The sequence below is a fragment of the Clarias gariepinus genome, chromosome 8 (genome assembly GCF_024256425.1).
Source record: "Clarias gariepinus isolate MV-2021 ecotype Netherlands chromosome 8, CGAR_prim_01v2, whole genome shotgun sequence".
NCBI classification, from domain to species: domain Eukaryota; kingdom Metazoa; phylum Chordata; class Actinopteri; order Siluriformes; family Clariidae; genus Clarias; species Clarias gariepinus.
The window spans coordinates 25,112,525-25,132,306 of record NC_071107.1 but is presented as its reverse complement, the minus strand read 5'-3'; the positions used below and the strand labels follow the sequence as shown (position 1 = coordinate 25,132,306).

At 40.2% G+C, this 19,782-nt stretch overlaps 1 protein-coding gene across 2 annotated transcripts in view; it reads left to right on the top strand.

Annotated features, from left to right (window-relative positions):
- prkn (parkin RBR E3 ubiquitin protein ligase) overlaps positions 1 to 19,782 on the top strand; it is a 112,256-nt gene that overhangs the window by 34,198 nt on the left and 58,276 nt on the right. For both annotated transcript variants that reach the window (XM_053501367.1, XM_053501368.1), the window contains exons 3-4: positions 12,618 to 12,822; positions 15,103 to 15,221. In XM_053501367.1, coding sequence (XP_053357342.1) covers positions 12,618 to 12,822; positions 15,103 to 15,221 — 324 coding nt within the window. The remainder of the gene's footprint in view (positions 1 to 12,617; positions 12,823 to 15,102; positions 15,222 to 19,782) is intronic.

The window sequence follows — 19,782 nt, the reverse complement described above, 5'->3', positions numbered from 1 at the left end:
TGGTTCACTTTAGACTGCATGCCCAAACCTTACACCTTGCTGACCTGTCTACATCGGTTGCCTTTGTTGCGATGCATTAGGCAACGAGCATGCACCCTATTATTTCCTCATATATCCCTCTACCCGTGCCTTTACTGATGCATCCCCCCTTAAAGTGGTATCAAACATTTCTACAGCTACGATACTATTGTTCTGCATTTCCAAACCATGTTTATAACATCTGCTCTGTAGAATGGTAACTTACCATGCTTTTGATAGATTGTAAAGGATCCTTTTCTGCTTTTGACGCTATTACCGCTACTTCTGCTAATTATAAGAAAAAGCTGGGCTGTGAATTTTCCGTGTGGCTGAATTAACCATGTTTTCAGGAAGAGCAGACACCTTAACTGCAGTATTAACATCTCCATTTCTTCCATTGTCTTCCTGCTCACTTTTCAGTCATAGAGCCATGATTATGGAGTCTACCTTGTGATCGTGTGGACCGCATTGTGCTGTAAGTGCCATCATGGTCAGTTTGAAATCTGATTTAAAGGGGTAGAGCATCCAGATTGAGACATATCTTGAAGGACTGGATTTGAATCTAATTTTAAATGACCTCTGCATGTGGTTTAGGTCGGATTATTATTATTTTTTTTTTCTGTTCAGACTACATGATTTTGACTTTTTGAATTATGACTCCAAACTGATTCCCGTCTGGACATGCCAAAAATCTAATTTGGGCTGGCAGTCTGAACCAACATTTTAGCATCGGGATTTTACGATATTGGCATAGCAGTTCAACGAGGCAGAGTGAAACACGGGTACCAAGTTCCAATGAACATGCCTTGTTTTTCTTTTAAACAGTGCAGCATTGTAGTTGAAGTTGGTGTAGTATGTCGTTAGAAGAGATCTGGTGGTCGCTGCCAGGTGAGGTGAGCTGGAAGGGCAGACGGTGGCTTGGTTAAAGAGGCGGTGGGCCACTGTCGCAGACGTAATGCAGGCTGCTTAATCTGGCATAGGAAACCGACATAAGTTTGAAAAACAAATGAACCTACTCACCGGATTGGGCTTTCACAACCCTTTTATAGGCCATGGATGAGCTTCCTAACTCTCTATCTCTTTGCTTGCCAGCCTGTACCTCCTTACTATCCAACCTAGCATACAAGTTCTCATATGCTCTTTGTTTGGCTTTGCCACCTCCATCTTCACCTTACGCTTCATCTCCCTATACTCCCGTCTACTCTCTTCAGTCCTTTCAGTGTCCCACTTCTTCTTAGCTAACCTCTTTCTCTGTATACACTTCTGAACTTTCTCATTCCACCACAAAGTCTCCTTGTCCACTTTTCTCTTTCCTGATGATACACCAAGTGCCCGCCTACCTGTTTCCCCGATCACCTTAGCTGTAGTTGTCCAGTCAACTGAAAGCACCTCCTGACAACCCAAAACCTATTTCAACTCCTTCCCTTTTCAACTTCCACCACTTTGTCCTCTGCTTTGCCATTGTTCTCTTCACCTTTCTCACCACCAGGGTTATTTTACACACCATCCTATGTTGTCTGGCTACACTCTCCCCTACCAATACTTGGCAGTCACTGATCTCTTTCACATTACATTGTCGAAACAAGATGTAGTCCACCTGAGTGCTTCTGCCTCCACTCTTATATGTTCCTGCCTCTTCTGGAAGAAATGATTCACTACTGCCATTTCCATCCACTTTCCACAGTCCACCACCATCTGTCCTTATGCGGTTCTGTCCTGAAGGCCAAACCTGCCCATTACATTCTTATCACCTCTGCTTCCTTCCTCTGCACCAATCACCACTCTCTCACCTCTGGGGATGCTCTGTTTTACTTATTATTATTATCTAACTCACTCCAGAATTTCTCCTTTTCTTCTAACTCATAATTCCACCTGTGGGGCATAACCACTAACAGCATTGCACATTACACCTTCAATTTCTCATCAACCTACATATCTGATACTCTCTTCGCCACCAGAACATTCCTTACGAAGTCCTCTTTCAGGATAACTCATACTCCATTTTTTGAACTTGAACACCATTTCTAGCCTTTCTACCTTTCTACCTGATCTCCTGGACACACAGTATATCCACCTTTCCTCTCTGCATCATGTCAACCAACTCTCTTGCCTTCCCTGTCCGAGTTCCAACATTCTAAGTCCCTACTGTAACTGTTCCACACTCACACACACTAAGAAACCCAGTTAAGACTGACTAACAGTATCAAATGTATTCTGTTGGATAAAAGAGATACTGTATTTTAATAGTGCCTTTGGTTTACCAATAGATTTGTTTAAGGCACATTTATGGAAATGCACAAGTAGGCAAAGAGAGCTTCATTTGATATTTCTTCAAGCCTCGAAGGCAGCTAAAGTATACTTACTTCTAGAAATCTGTTTTTATTTCACAGCTTCTGAGCAGCATATCTTAGCATATCTAGCAGATCTACCTTTAAAAACATGGAGCCTCAAAGCACTCGTTTAAGGTCAAAACATGGTGCGGGCCACTTACTTTTATTCTTATTGGTCTATAATTCACCCCTTATTAACCACTTAAGCATGCATGCTGGGATTTCATTAGGATTAGACTGTTGCATTTGTTTCATTAAGTGTGTACGTAATCAGGTAGATATGTATGTATATGATGTAATGAATATTTACTTGTCTGTGTGGTTCATAAAAATACATTTATAAACAACAAGTGCAGGTCTTTGATGTAACACATGGGCTGTGATAGTATTGCATGTTTTTCCTCACATAACTGCTAATATGGAATTCATTGCACTTTATTTAAACTAGTGTTTATAAATTGTGGTCATAATCTTTATCACACTTAATAATTATTATGTACAATAGTAATTATGTATGAACCTTATGTTAACAATTATAATTGTAGCTAAATCATTTTTATTTAGGATTTATACACCGTTCTAGTCAAACCGGGACTTTTGATTTAGAGAATAGCAGAATGTAGTTATGAGAATTAACATTACCTTTATTTCTCTAAAGAATCCCCTGCCTCACTAGTGCACTTATCCCAGTGTCTCACTCGTGCTTGGATACCATCAGGATAGAAAGTTTTCATGATCGGACTGCCTGCTTCATGTCTTATACACTGGCCTCCCCAGAACTCCTTTTATCGCCCAAACATGTGAAAATGGCTTGGATTGATGTGGCAATAAGTCCCAGCCGAGTTCCTGGGACGCACAAGTGGCAACAGATTCGTCTGTACTGTGTGGTACTGTGCTTGAAGTCTTTCTGTAAATGTCGATCAGTTTGTAGGTAAGTCCCAGTTTGACTTGAACGTCACTCATACCTAGAAGTGAGGGCTTATGCTGTTAAATGTATAAGAAAAGCCTTACATAAAATCATTTCCTAACCTGGACATGGAGTTTTTGAATTACTTCGTGATCGAGTCACTCTTACAAGGTTGTGATATAGTGGTTTATGAAAATAAACGTGTGTGTGTGTGTTTGTGTGTGTGTGTGTGTGTGTGTGTGTGTGTGTTGTGATTCACCTCACGTTTGGGCTGTAGTGTCTGAGGTGCGTGTGTGTGTGTGTGTGTGTGTGTGTGTGTGTGTGTGTGTGTGTGTGTGTGTGTGTAGCTGCAGGCACAGACAGTCTCTGCTGTTTATCTGTCCGTGCCGCGGGACTCGCAGTCTGACATTTGTAGTGACGAGAGCAGCATTCGCTGTAATGCGCTCTATTAGCTTCCCCATCCCCGAGGACTACCAACACTCATCTCTCTCTCTCTCTTTCCCTGTCGCTCTGTCATTCATTCTGTGTTTCCATGCTCTTCCTCCCTGTCTTTCTCATCCATCTCTCGTTTTCCTATAGTTCGTCTCTGTCTAATACAGCCGGCCTCTTCGTACACGTCTTTAACCCTTTTCTTGCCTGTTGCAAACTCTCTGCATGAGTTCTGCTCATGACCCGATTTGGGGGAAGAGACAAAGAGATGCCACTCCCTGCTTGATCAAGGCACGGAGCTGCCATGGATGCATCACATGTACTTTCTTGCCAGGCTTACAGATAATTTGTTTGTTTGAAGCACTTAAAAAGCTGGTATGATAATTAGCTTTATCCATGAAGTATATCCAGACTAACCTTGAGCCACGAAGGATTTATGAATATTTAATTATTCAATGTCAAATTAATAAACTATTAATTGTGCATCTCAGATGTTATTTATTTTAGCACTCTGCATAATATGTCTATTTTATTGAGGAATCCCTTTTCTGGAAGAGTACCTTGAGGATGTTGGTCCGTCATTGACAATCAACCTCGAGAGTGAGTGTCTGTCTTTTTTACTCTGCTTCTTTTTCCTTCTCTGTTAGTTTTTTTTCTCTGCTGAGACAATGGTTCACGTTCTTAAGGTTAACCTCAGACTCGAAGATTATTTGCTTTCATTCCTGCACCCCGGCCAATGAAATGACATCCCCCTCATTTCAACTTCGTCTTGCGCTTGTTTACCGCCACACGATGTGTAACTGAGTTCGATGCCGTCGTTCTCCGCTCCGCGTCAGGCCTCTCGTGCTTGTTTGACTGAGCTGCCGTGGGACTTGGAACTCCCTGCTCACATTAGTCACACAGCCATCGCAGGATTTGTCTCTCTTAGCCTAGCTTTTTCCCACCATCTGCTCGTGTGTGTGTGTGCAGTGGGAGCTTTCCTTAGCTTCTCTATCTGCCTCAGCAAACTCAGTGCGACCCAGCTTTCCAAACACGCGTATACTTTGTTGTCAGATTTGCTACAGTCGCAACAGCTCATCAGCCATACTGGCACATTTTGCAGTCGGATGTTAAAAGTGTGTAATTGTGCTTATCTTAGGCTTAGAATGACAAAGCTTTTTGCAGGTGTGTCCAAAAAAAAAATACCTCCAGTATTTTGAGGCTCAGTTGGATTTGAATATGACTTTTCCACCTTTTTTTCCCTACATCACTGCCACTGTGTTTTATAAATGACAATGAAAACAGAGTAAACAATGTGCCGGATCGAGCTACGTCCAGATGAATATTTTGTATTGAATGATCCATAGGAGATATATTTACCCTTTAATGACCTTGGCAAATTGAGTGCAGTCCTTCGGGCTGCTTATGATTCTGAATGAACAACTCATTGATTGTCTCCTCACTTTTAAAATTGAAATTCTGTCATTGTGTGCCTCCAAAGACTTGAGACATTGCTTATGCAGAACGTCCCTGTCTTTAAACCACTGACTTGTTGATCAGGCTCTCCAAAGAGCACATCATAATTTGGAAAGGTCATATCAACGCCAAGTGAGTGCTCAACACATTGACGATAGCCGCAAAATCCTCCAGAGTATTGTGGCAGGCACTGAACAGGCTTTAATAGTTACTAAACATCTATTATATCTGTGTTTACTTTTATTGTACATCTATGTTTTTAGTATAGTGGGGTCAAAAAATCTAAAGGGGGGGTAAAACAAAGTACAAAAGTAAATGTTCAATATCTTTAATGTTTAATATTTACGATTCCGCACTACTGCTGAGTCCCTAGTTAAAGAATATGTAAAGAATATTTATTATGGACAGTTCACTTTTTAGTCATTTTTTCGACATTTAGATGGATATACAAATAAAAAGCATGAGGCTTAAACAAATCAATTAAATTCCCCCCCTGTTGTGACATCATACAGAAAGATCCCATCCACCACGTAGTTGCTCGGCTCTCATGTTCTCTGACGGGGCTGAGGGTCAGCAGCAAATCATTTATAGTCAGGTCCATAAATTTTGAAACAAAGATGTTTTGGGCATTTGGCCCCTGTACACCACCACTCAGGGGGTTTGACAAAAGTTGGGCATTAAGGAATTATAGGCATAGGAATTATAGCCATTTTCATATGCACACGCACCCATTTGGGGGGCTTACAAATAATAGAACAAGCTAACATAATTACAAACATAAGTATTGCCTTTAATACTTCGATAAAAATCGTTTGCAGTCAATGACTATCTGAACTCTGGAACACATTAAGCAAATGCTGAGTTTCCTGATCTAGATGCTTTGACAGACCATAAATGAAGCTGCCTTTAGCTTCTGCTTTATGTGAGACATTCAGTCTTGTCTTCAGTAAGTGAAAAGCATCATCTATTGGGTTAAGATTAGGGGGCTGACTTGGCCAGTAAAGAATATACAGTTTCTTTGCCATGGGTATCTTTTACTGTATGGTTTGGGTCATTATCCATCTGCAACATCTGCATCAGTTTTGTAGCATATGACTGAATCTGAGCAGGGAGTATAGCCCTATACACTTAGAATTCATTCTGCTACTTTTACCAGCAGTCAGGTCATCAATAAACACAAATGACCTGGTTCCACTCACAGCCATATGCCGTTTTTGCTATTACACCACCTTCATGTTTGTCAGATGGTGTGGATCATAAGCTGTTTCTTTCTGGTAAAGTCCTGGCATTTCTGTTTCTTGAGTATTACCAGTGGTTTGCACCTTGTTTTGAAGTGTCGGTATTACTACCCTGATTCCAAAAAAGCTGGGATGTGATAATTTGTAAATCTCATAAACCTATATTGTATCCATAATAGATGATAAAAAACATATCAAATGTTTAAACAAATGAACGATTTTAAGAAAAAAAAGGTAATTTTGAAATTGATGGCAGCAGCACACTTCAAAAACAGGACTATGTTTACCGCGATGTAGCATCCTGTATAATAGTAGTTGTAAGAGGACTTTATAATAGTAATTATGTATCCAACTCAAAATCTATATTTAAGATTTATTAAATGGTTGAGTCAAACCGGGACTTTTAAAAATGACTTATATGGCAATGAGTTGCTGGGAGAGGTTTTGGGAGAGGAATATTATCCAATTCTTATCTGACATAGGATTCTAACTGCTCAATAGTTCTGTGTCTTCAAGATGAGAGGTCAAGAAAAGAAGGTTTTTCAAGATATATTATCCATTAACAATCACTCAAATATTATTATCAATAATATTTTCAATGAGTGAAAATGGCAGACCAGTGCAGCACATGGGACGGACTCTTCTACTACAAATCCATGCTGTTGTCATAGTTGCAGTATAGCATTGTTCTGCTGAAATATGCAAGACTTTCCCTGAAAAAGATCATATATGAATTTAGAGCATATGCTGGTCTAAAACCTGGATATGTCTTTCAACATTGATGGCGCCTTGCCATATGGGCAAACTGCCCATTCCATGGGTATTAATGCCAATTATATCATCAGAGATGCAGGCTTTGAACTGAGCTCTGATAGCAAGTAGGAAGGTTCCTCTCCTCTTTAGTTCGGCAGGTGCGGTGCCCATGCAGTCCAAAAAGAATGTTAAATTTTCATTCATCGGACCACTGAAGACCTTGCACCTTTTCACTTTTGCACCTTTCCACAGTCCCTTTTAAATGAGCTTGGGCCCTTAAAATATGGTGGGGTTTCTGGATCATGTTCATACATGGCTTCTTCTTTGCATAATAGAGCTTTAAATTGCATTTCTCCGAACCTCTTGATGATATTAAGTACTGTACATAACAATATATTCAAAACAATTTTACATTGATGAACATTATTCCTTAATTTGTTTGACAATTTGTTGAGAGTTTTTCACAGATTGGTGAACCTCTGCCCATCTTAATTTCTGAGAGACTCTGACTCACTGAGATGCTTTTTTAAATATCCAGTCATGTTAATGACCTGTTGCCAATTAACCTAATTAGTTGCAAAATGTTCTTCCAGTTCTTCCTTGTTAGTATTACAGTGGAACCTTGGATTACGAGCACATTTTTAAGGAATTTTTTGGGCTTGTATTCCAAAACACTCGTAAACCAAATCGAATTTCCCATAAGAAATATTAGAAACTCAAATTATTCGTTTCACAGCCCCAAAAAATAAGTACATAAAAATAATTAACACAAAAAATGAACAAAAAATTTAACAAATTAACCTTCACTTTACCTTTAAGTAGCCCCTTCCCTTCCCCCCTTCCTGTCTTACACAGTTACCCTTCCTCTAATCTTTTCACACACAATGGAAAAAATGTTTTATCTGAAAAATAAACAAAAAATCTCTCTGACAATAGATTGAGTGACACACTAATCTGTATCACTTCTGTACAGTGAAAAAATAAAACAAAATAACCTGCACTTTATCTTTGACTTTGAAAGAAATCGCAAGCAGTGTTCTGTGGAGAGCAGAGAAAAAGAGTGTGTGTGTATGTGTATCTAAAAGCGAAAGTATAAAGGAGTTTATGTGTGTGACTGTGTGTGTGTGTGTGTGTGTGTGTGTGTGGCACGGTGTCCAATGACACGTGCGCATACAGACACAAAGAGCAGGCTGATACAAAGAGAAAAAATTGATCTTTAACCTCTCTAATAAGACTTGCTTTTGCTTTAAACGCGCGCTGTACACACACGCATACAGACACAAAATAAAATATGTTTTACGCACACACACATGGTCACAGTGTTATAGTAAACAGTACACGCGTACAAGGATGTTAATTATACCAGTGAGCGACGCGCACTAAGACCCTGCAGGGGAGACGATTACCCACAATTCCGCAGTTCAAGATCAGTTGTGATCACGTGACACTCGGCTTCAAAACAAGAAGCGCATGCGAGATACATGATACTCGGTAATCATAAATCGCATTACTTGCAATCCGAGGTTTCACTGTACTTACTTTTCCAGACTTCTGTTGCTTCTGTCCCAATTTATTTGAGACGTACTGTATTGCTCCCATCAATTTTTAAATTACCCACTTTTAAAACTGAGAAAATAACCCTGTAAAATCTTTATTTTATTCACAATAGAACATAAAAAACAAACATTTTTTTCCAACTTAACGATGATCACCTTCACTTGCATAGGCACCTCATGTTTGAGTGAACAGGTAGCAAATGCATATAAGAGCTACTTGCAGGCCCTTTTCCTTGATAAGTCAATAGTCTTGATTAGTCACCTGGCCATGCAACTGCTTGTTAGCCATTTATTTTATTATTTATGAGCCCCCAAGGATGGGTCTGTATGTGTCTAAAAACAGCTGTAATGCCTGATTGAGTAAGCCCAACCCTCAATGCTTGAGTGTTCAGTCTTAAATTCAGTGTGGTGGTTTACAAAGGTCAAATGCAAAGTTATCTTTGTTTCAGAAATTATGGGCCTGAAATGTCACATTTGGAGGCGGAATAAAATAAAGGGAGTTTAAGGTATAAAAAATGCCATTGTGTAAGAGGTGTTTTAGCTGGAGCATTAACGCACACTTTGGGGAAGCCTGTTATAACTTGTTAGAGAAATAGTAAAATTTGGGACCATTGAATGAAAGGAAATGTGTGATATGGACCATGTTAGGTGCTTTGTATAAAAGATCAGATTTTCCTTATCACTATTCTCTTTTATTGAAGCATGTGCTCAGGTGACACTTGGATGACACATGGATTTGATCTAACATGGATCATAAGGTTTTGCACAGACTTTGAAGACCTTAAACTTTTGAAGTCTCAGCTTCTTAACCAGTTATAAATCTTAAATCATATTCAACAACTGAATGTCTACAAAATAAGCTAATAGGAACATGTATGGTGTATATAGTTATGGAAATGAGAAAAGCAACTATGTCCACAGAAGTGTTCTTGGAAGAAGTATATTTTAGGGCGTTCAAGTCAGATTAGGACTTTTAATTGTGCAAAATAACAGAAGACTAACTTCTTTATTTCTATATATAACTCACTGTACTTATATAACTTATGCACTTATCCCAGTGGTTTACTAGTGCTTGGATAACAACAAGGTAGAAAGTTTTCTCAGTATGCCAGAGGCATGATCAGCCTGCCTGATCGGACGTTTGAAACGCTGGCCTCTCAGGAACTCTTTCATGGCCCAAACACAAAATACAGTGGGGTCAGGCCCAGTTCGACTCTACTCTGACCAACTCTATTCTGTGCATGTGATGTTTGTGAATAAGTGCGTGTACAGTTTGCACATTATCCATTGATTTTAAAGAAGCAGGAGTTCGAATCACTGAATGTTCACAGGAACGACTGCAGTGGGATGAAAGCCAGGCTCGTCATTCCGGGATCGTCATTCACGGACATACAGTCTTCTTTAAAATATTTGTACCATTCAGATTTTTTCTTTTTTTTTGCAGCTAAAAATCTCATCACTTTATTGTGCTTGAAGTCTTACGCCTCTATTCTGGAGAAATCCAGTTTTGACTTGAACATCCCTTGTAGTAATGGGTAAAATTGTCTGTCTGATGTTCCATCCTGAAACCAAATTAAGGCTACAACAATGTAATTTCTGAGACGGGGAATTGATCTGTGTAACAACGGGACATGTCAAGTAGACTGACTAATCCATTCAGGTGCACTGAGTCAGTGTCAGTGTGTGACCCCTTCAATCACTGGGGTTATCTGATTGACACAGGAGGCCTTTTGTCATTGATTACAAATGCAATGGCAAAAAAGAATGCTATCATAAAACTCCAAGGTCCTATTGACTGCCATAAAACGTCATATGCACCATGTGTGACTGTTCTAAATGATGCACTTTGACTCCTTAGACATGCATCATGCAGGATGTAATCAATGTTCATTTCCATGAAGTCATCCTCCTTCATGTCATGTCCTTATAAGGCTCAGGAGTGGCAGAGTATCTCAAGTTAACTTTGAGCATGTTTGAGCGGTCTGTCGGTTAATGCTTATCCACTCCAGACCAAAAGGCCTTCAGTTTGTTGCCTGACACAGTCATCTTTGCAGTTAACTCAGGGAAATTGAACACAATCTAATTAATTTCTTTTTTTGCCCCCCACCTCATTTCATGCTATATTTTCCTGACTGAGATGTGGTCTCGTGTATACTGTTGCACAAACAAGGACCTTTTCACCTATTAGTATGTGTGGGTGCTCTAATAAGCCTCTCGCTTTCAGTGAGAACATGTTTGTCACGGGAAAGCTAATTTGCATTGCGAATTTCCATTTGAAAATGAACATGAGAAAGAAACAAATGGAGGGAAGTCGAATAGAAGCATCTCACATTCCACAGAAAATAAATGGCCTGGATAATAAGAGGCACGAAGCGAGACATGGTAGGTGTTCGAGCTGAGTTAATGCATGATGTAGAGGGAATAGGCATGCTTTGACTTTGCACAGACTACAGCTTTACACCATAAAGGTTGAAGGAGAAGGGTAAAAATATGGGGCGTTCAAGTCAAACCGGGACATTTGATTGTGCAGAATAATAGAACACCGTTATTTCTCTCTACTGTATATAATCACCTGCTACACTAATGCACGTATCCCTTGGATGTAATCAAGTTAGAAGGATTTCTCAGTACACTGGAGCCATGAATGGACTGCCTATGTTACACCTGTAACGCTGGCCTCCCAGGAACTCCTTTATTGGCTCAAACATGTGGTTGGCTTGAAGCAAGGTCAGGATTGTACTGGGCATGTGGCAATAACGCCCAGCTGAGTTCATGTAATGTGCAAGTGGTGTTCGTGAATGATTGCGTGTAGAGTTGACTCAGACAGATGCATCTCTTCTGCATGAAGGTATTCATCGATTTTCAATGATCAGGCATTTTACTTACTGAATTTTTACGGGAATGACTGCAGTGGGCTCCGAGCCATCCTGGCAGGGATCATCTTTCACTGGCATAAGGCCTTCTTTAAAATGTTTTATCTGGCTCAGAGTCTCATCACTGTTCTGTGCTTGAAGTCTTCTGTAAACGTCAATCAGATTTACATCTTCATTCAAAAGAAATTTCATCACATTTACACCACATTTGGCTTTATTTTTTTAATAAAAAGGATTTTTTTAATAGCTTGATTAAGTTTTGTATACAGTCACACATTGTGTTATTTTCCAGCAGTCTAGGGAGGCAGTGTCAGTTTTCTCTGTTGTAAATTTTGTCCTTCCTTCTGTTTACCAGTGGCTTTGTGCCAGTGCTGTTGACTGGCATGTTTATATCTCTCTGCTGTAATCCCAGCGGCCTGGAGTGCACTCATCCAGCTGGATTAGCATTGTGCGGCGAATGTTGTTCCTTTTTAATTGAGACTGAAATGTTCGAAGTTTCCTGTCATCAGACGTCTGGCAAAACCTTAAGACAATAGACAGCAGTGTATTAGGAGGGTACCATGGTTATGCACTTTATTGTGCGTTACAATTCCTTATTTTTATAGGCTGTCATACAGCACAAGAAAGATGGATTTTATTTCCCTAGAGCTTACATAATGATTTCAATTCATTGCTTCATCTCGTCAGAAATTGTTTGTGTCCAATCACGTCATGTGTTTGGGTATATCAAGTTATGCCTTAAGCCATTTACAGCTACTGGGGATCTTGTGAAATAATGAAATAAATTTTCAAAGCTTGCAATAAAAAAAGGCATTTCTTTTAAAAAAAATTAAAGTAAAACAATGTTTTTGTATGTAGTAATATTTTCTTTATATGGGCATATTATTTTTAATGAACAAAAAATTCTAGGTGTCATTGCACATTAATTTTTTATTTATTTATTTATGTAAGTATATATGTATGTATGTATTTATTGCAAATTGCAATTGAATTGAAAGAGCCAGCTTAAGAGCTAACTGGGTAATTTTGATGGGATTTTTCCTCTCCTGGTGTGTTAGGCTTGTGATCTGCCAGAGCAGAGCACTGTACACGTGGTGCTGCCTCCAGCTGGTTCAGCACGCCGCTCTGAGCTGGTGCTACAGCGAAGACTGAGCAGAGCAGTAGACAGCCTGACCCGACTGGATCTCAGCTCCTCGCGACTGCCTGCCACCTCCACTGGCCTCGCTGTCATCCTGGAAAATGAGAACTCACACACACAAATAGGTACCTCTGTGTGGTGTGTGTGTGTGTGTGTGTGTGTGTGTGGGGGGGGGGGGGGGGGGGGGGGGGGGGTTGGGGCTTGGTTATTTATTTATTTATTTACAAATTTATTCACTTGTCTAAGTTTTATTATGATTCTGCTCTTTGTGCGATTGTAAATACCATAATCATTAAATCTTGTCATTTGACAAAAGAAGCTATAAAAGGTGCAAAACCTTCAGATCCTTGAAAGTTAAACTGATTCAACTAGCCTTTTCTTTTGCCAAACTGACTTGAATGAAATTGCTTCTGCATTAATGATACCTTATGAGTTATAATTTGAGTTGTAATGATGTCATGTTTCCACTTTTGCAGGTTCGATATTTTACTATTATTTTAACAATTTAGAAAGAATCCACAGAGTTCCACAAAGTGTGTGTGTGTGTGTGTGTCTAATGCTCCATCTAAAATGCCCCCTTAGAATGCCAAAGAAAGGGCACTGATTGGTTCGCCATTTAATACATAAAAAAGCATCCAATCAATCATAGATAACATGTACCGTGACTTGTAACCAATCATATTACACAGTAGTTGTGATTTATTGGAAAAGATTCGAAGCCTAACCTAACTTCAGAGGTGAAGAAAAAACACTTCTGTTTTATGTCTGGGAGATTAAATGCTACACATCAGACAGAAACAACATGACAAAATTAATAATCTGATTAAATGCTTCGAGCATAAGGGAAATGCAGATCAGATTTGCATCCACCTCCAATCAGAACGATTTCAACGATCATCTTTTATGAGGTCAGAATAGGGGGAAATCTAATTGGCTTGTTTGAGGCCTGGCCAATACAAAAACGGTAAAAGGACAAAAAGTAGGTAATGTTTTTTTTTCATGTCTAAAAATTACTAAAAACGTAAATTTTGTATAATAGTTCCCCTTTAAAGTAGTTTTTTGTGATATTTATGTTCCTCGAATGAGCAAAAAAAGAAAGATAGAAGAAAAAAAAAAACACTTTAATGAAGGCAGCCATATCTTTTGCACTTGTACAGTTATAGGCCCGAGTAGGTCTGGGTTCTGTTCTACTACTGTAGTCAACTTACAGCCGCGCCAGCAGACAATAGCTAAGCACCAAGCTAGCCTGCTAACATGAGTTTTGTGTGTAAGTATATACACAGTGTAAATACCGTGCGCACTGTGAAAAGGGTATTCCTCCTTCGTCTTGCAAATTACCACTTAGAAGGCACTACAGACAGGGAAATATGTTTATAAGTTTTTGCTGTTGTTCTGGTGGGGGTGGGGCAGGTGGCACTATTGTGATCCTGTGGTACAGTAACCTCCTTCACCTGCACAGTTGATGCCAGTTTTCATAGCTGCAGGTCAGGGAGCTGGGCCTCTATTGAAGGAAAAAAAAAAAGAATTTTTGTGAATTTTCCAGCTTCTTCTCTGCCAGATTTGTCCCTTAACCATTTCAGTGTTTTTTTTTTTTTTTTTTTTGTGATGCCGTCGTTATCGTGCTCCATATTGATGGGTACTTTTAAAAGCTGTCCTATGTTCGTCCTTGCACCTCTTGGGTGGCTCCCCACCCCTCTGTCTTGCTCCACCCAATCCCATGCTCGTCTTTATCTTACTGTCCTTTGTCCCTCGCTTTAAAAGCATTAGCATAATGGAGCTCGCTCACAACAATGTCATAAATTAGAGAGGCCGTGCTTTATAAAACTCCACTCCACTGGATTTATTGAGAATCGTGTCAAGGTACCACATCCTTCTTCTCAGGCCCATGCTTTTAGCTCTAATGAGAATGCTGCGGCCAGGTGTGCGTGTGTGCGTGTGTGCGTGTGTGTGTGTGTGTGTGTGTGCGCGTGTGTGAGAGAGAATTAGACAAGGGTGGAACAGCCAGACAGGACGTGTTCTCCATTTCATTTACCATAAAGATTTCTACTTGCCGATTCTCCCGGCTAATTGGATTTGCGGCTTTTTTGTCCTCACTTTGTGTTTGTCTGTGCACTCCATGATGCACCTTGTCCTTGTCTGATCCCTCACTCAGCAATGTTCCACTCCTCACTCGAAACGAACAATAGCTGCCACCATCGAGCAGCAAAAGCAATCTCTAAATGAATCAGGACTTGAGATGAGTGATTGTTGAATTCATGCAACCTTCAAGTGCTGCTCTTCTTCTGCTCTAATTTTAGTTTTCTAAATAGAACAGTTTTTTTTGTTGTTAGTGTTTAAGGTGTCTAGACTAATGCATGAATGCTGTTAAACTGTGTCGATACTAATGTTTGTGCTTACATCAACAGAGCCCAAACCCCACAGCACTTTCTATGTGTTCTGTAAGACGCTATGCAAGTCTGTGCAACCAGGAAAACTACGCGTGCGCTGCCGAAAATGCAAGCAAGGAACCCTTACGCTCAGCCGGGTGAGTGTACTGTATATAAATCCAGAGCAGCAAAATCAATAGATCTGATTTTACAAACACATCCACTTTACTGTAATTACAGTTTTTCAGCAGATTACTAAAGCACACACTACAAATGTCAGTCGAATATCACATAGTACTAATTTTACAGTGAGCATGCCAACATAACCGGAGGTTTCACACATTTTGTCATTTGCTTTAGGTTTAACTCAGACTTGGATCGTTTCTATATTTCATTTCATTTAGCGTGTGTATACTGTTCGTGGGACTTGTGATTAAATTTCCCTGAATGAAGGTGTAAAACGGTTGACATTTACAGAAGACTTTAAGCACAGTACAGTGATGAGACTGCTCGCTGCGGTGAAATATTTAAATAGTGCAAACGTTTTTAAAGGAGGCTGTATGTCTGTAAATTCAATTCTGTCTCGTTGCAATCCATGGTCTCCAAAATCAATTAAAAACATATCTTTTTTAATAATCTGTATTGTGTGTTTGCATTTGAGGTAGTAAGTTACAGTTCCTCAAAAATCCTACAGGTGGTGTGCTCTAAACTATTTTCACATTGGCAGGCAGAACAGCATCCTGTGTGGTAGGAGTGAATTATTTACTAAGTTTGTTTAGAATTGTAAGGAAATTTGTAAAAAAAAAAAAAAAAAAAAACATATAAAATCAGAATCACAATGCAGATTGAATCGGCACTGAGGTACTGTATCATGCTGATACCGTACTGGGTGACCCCTGAATTGGGGTCCCATCCCTACCCATGACTGTGTTCTATCACTTTGCACCGTCAATGTCTCTGTTTGACACGAACACCCCTCACATTCAATTCAGATATACTTTATTTTTGGTAGTTATTTTGAATTGGTTTTGTGCAGCATAGTAATTATACTAAAACTAATGCTGTTTTTCCTGCAGCAGTAGAAGTGACACTTTCTGCCAACTAACTATTGTGACTGCAAACTCATATAAGAAATAATTTTGTCCAAAACTTTTAATCACCCTTAGGCAACAGAGCAATTACCAAACAATGACATACCTCATCTGAATCAGAAACATGTGACTCGTTGCCTGGACCAGCTGCGTGTGTGTGTATGTGTGTGTGTGCGCGCAACCTGGTGCTTGTGTTATCTGGTGTTCCAGCATGTGGGCTTCTGTCCCACCGCACCATATCCACACACGCTCTGAGTGACAAGTCACTAAGCTGCACCTGCCTTTTCTTCCTGCTCAGGGTGGTCTTTGGCACATTGGGACTGCTTGTTCACTGCCCATGTGCCAGCGTCGCCTGCTTCCTGTGCCAATCTCTTGCTGAAGCTGGCTCTAAGGATCCTCCGGCTCCACTTGCCAGACTGTGTCCTCAGAAATGTCTCCCGATGTGCAGCAAACTCACGGGCTAAAGCAAAGGTCCCGAGTTCTGCACCTCCCAGTTTTGCCTTTAGAGAAGTGAAGGGACCGGGATGTCGGACAATTCGCTGTCTCTGTCCATGACTGTTTGCTTCGGCGCCTCAGGCTGTGAACTAGGCACGGTTTGTGTTTGTCTTTCAACATTTCATCTCCAAGTTCTGTCTCTAGAGGAAGAGCTCTTTATACCATTGTGCTGATATGATGCCTTGCAAAACTCCGAACTCGGGCAACACAGAAAGAAGTGCTGATTAGATTCCTGACACACACATGCCAAATCTCTACCCCATGTGGATGGGGATACCGAACAGAGATGTCACGTTACTTCTGCATCCTGGTCCTGCTGTCGTCTCGATGCGCTGTCATGCTCAATTAACATTCCCCTCATGTCCAAGTTGAGTCTCACATCTGCAGCTTTTAATTCTGATTGTGTCCAAAGCCCTGTTTCGGATGTGATTACTTTCACATGGGGAAGAGGAGGATATCCTGTGAGAATAGCATTTTCTTGCTTTGCTTTTAATAATTATGGACACACCCAGGAAGTAAAGACAATATTCAAAGGAGTCATGCTTCACTGCATTTATCAGAGTTCTTATGATGCAATGCAGCCTTTTAGGTATCAAGCCCAACTTTGCATTGCACATAGAAATAACAATCTATAACCATATGGGGTGGAGGACATACCAGTGTGAATTGCAAAATGCTAATAATATTAATAATAATCATAATATTAATACATTTCCAGAGCATGCATTCTTGGCATTCTATACTTGTTTACTTCTGTATCTGTAAAGGTTGAGTTTTTTATCTTTATTAGTAGGGGCACACTTTTTTTATGAGGGCCCAAGCACTATAGGGTGCGCAGGACCCTCTTGTTTTCCTAAGGATTAAAAAAAAAAATCACCCTTTTGGACTTTGGGGGTCTTAACATGCTCGAAAACTCATGAAAATTGGCAGACAGGTTTAAATCTGATGTCATTAGTATGCCTGAGATTTTGCTGCACAGCTCATACACACGTAGGCACACGAATCCCTCTACACATTTGGAGCTCATTGAGCCGAACAACTTTTGCCCTGCATGTCCTGGGCTCACTTCAACAGGAGGCCGATTATTTTGGGTCGTTTGCAAAAACGCACCTGATGAATTTTGATATACTCCTCCTAGGGAATTTATACGATCATCACCAAACCGGGCCGTTGTGATCTAAAGACATTAAGGACGCAAAATTGTGGCGGGATTTTTAATATCTTAAACGAGTCAGCCATGATAATGTCTTACGCTGAAAAATGATTAATAACAGAGTAGTAGAGTAATAATAGAGTGACATTATATTTAGTGACACGTTCAGTGACATCACACTGAGGAACATCATAGTGTGATGCTTACGTTCCAGCATCTGTGGCCTATTAAACACCTGTACACATCACAAATGTTAACACTCACACACACAAACACATCTCGCACACACACAAGCACACACACAAACACACTCATACATCACACACATGAACAACACATACATACATACACACACACACACACACACACACACACACACGCACACACACACACACACGCACGTATACACAAACACACTCATACTCATGTATATTACACATCACAAATCGCAAACACTCACACACTTACATCTCTGTCTCACACGCCCGCATGCAGAAACACACACTAAGAAGTCACATGTCTCACAGACACAGCACACATATACTAGGTCACAGATCACTAATGTTAACACACAGACACACACCACACACACAAACATGCACAAACACTTTCTCGTCACACACAGACTGACACATCTACACGTCACACACCTCTCTCCTTCACACTCACACACGCTAACCCTCACACACACACACACACACTCACACACACACACACACACACACACACAAACGCACTCAACTAATATTTAGAGCCCAAACTGACATTAGCCCTGTATAGTGTGTGATGTGTGCAAGTTGTGCAGTGCAACCTGGTGGCGATGGCTTTTTTCGAGGTCACGTTCGTAAGTTGGATTTGTTTATAAGTCTGACAAAGCTTGCCTCATACACCTTTAACACAAACATACAATGTAAATTACTAGTAAGAGTACCTTTTACGAGACGTGTACACCCCCCACGCATATATATATATTTTTGTTCAAGTCAAACCAGGACTTTAAATCAAACGTCTCATAAATTAAAACCAATTTATATTTACATACTTGCACACAGTGTCTCTGCCCACTGCAGTCGCTCCTATTAACATTTAGCAAGTGGAATGTCTGATTCTCAAAAAATTGACGAATAACTTGTCTCTAGCTTGCAAATGAGACATATATGTCGGTGGGAAGTATACAAACAATCATTTCTCAACTCCACTTGCGCATTACAGGAACCTGGCTGGAAGTTATTGCTTAAAATAATACTGTTCGTTATTGGTGACTGTTTTATTGATATGCGCATCGTGCGTAAAATTTATTTATACTGTATGTTGAGATTTTGAATTCTGGTCTAATAAAGGGTAAAATTTTTATAGTCTCAAGTTATGATTCAGATCAGTCCAAGCCAGTGTAGTGGAGAAGTGTACTTTCTTGCCTGCAATTCCAGCGACCCCAACATACCGTGATAAATGCATAAACTCTGTTCAAATCATGCTGCAAGATTCTCACAGCTGTCTTAGGGACAGAGAGCTGTTTGTCCAACAGTAACCTAATTAAGGCTTTGTTGGGATGTGGTGTTGATTCTCTGTGTCCAGAGAGAGACAGACAGAGAGGGAGAGTTAAAGGGAAAGAGAGTCTGCACGGAACAATGGAGGAAGGCTTGCTGGTGAATAATTCATAACCATTTTTCTCATTAATCATTACATTCACATGGTGTGTGTGTGTGTGTGTGTGTGTGTGTGTGTGTGTGTGTGTGTGTGTGTGTGTGTGTGTGATGTGTTTTGATGCACCAGAGGTCTGCATGACCTTTCCTTGCTGTCTCTTAGCAGGTGTCTTCGTGTAATCTCCAAACCCCACCATCACAGCCCTCTGGATTCTTCCCAGCCCTCACTTCATCCCTCTGTCACTCCTCCGCTCCAGCCCTGTATCACTCCCCTGTCTGCTGTGTGCGGAGTAATGATTTTCTTAACCTTTTTCTCTAGCTTATTAAGGCTCCTGTC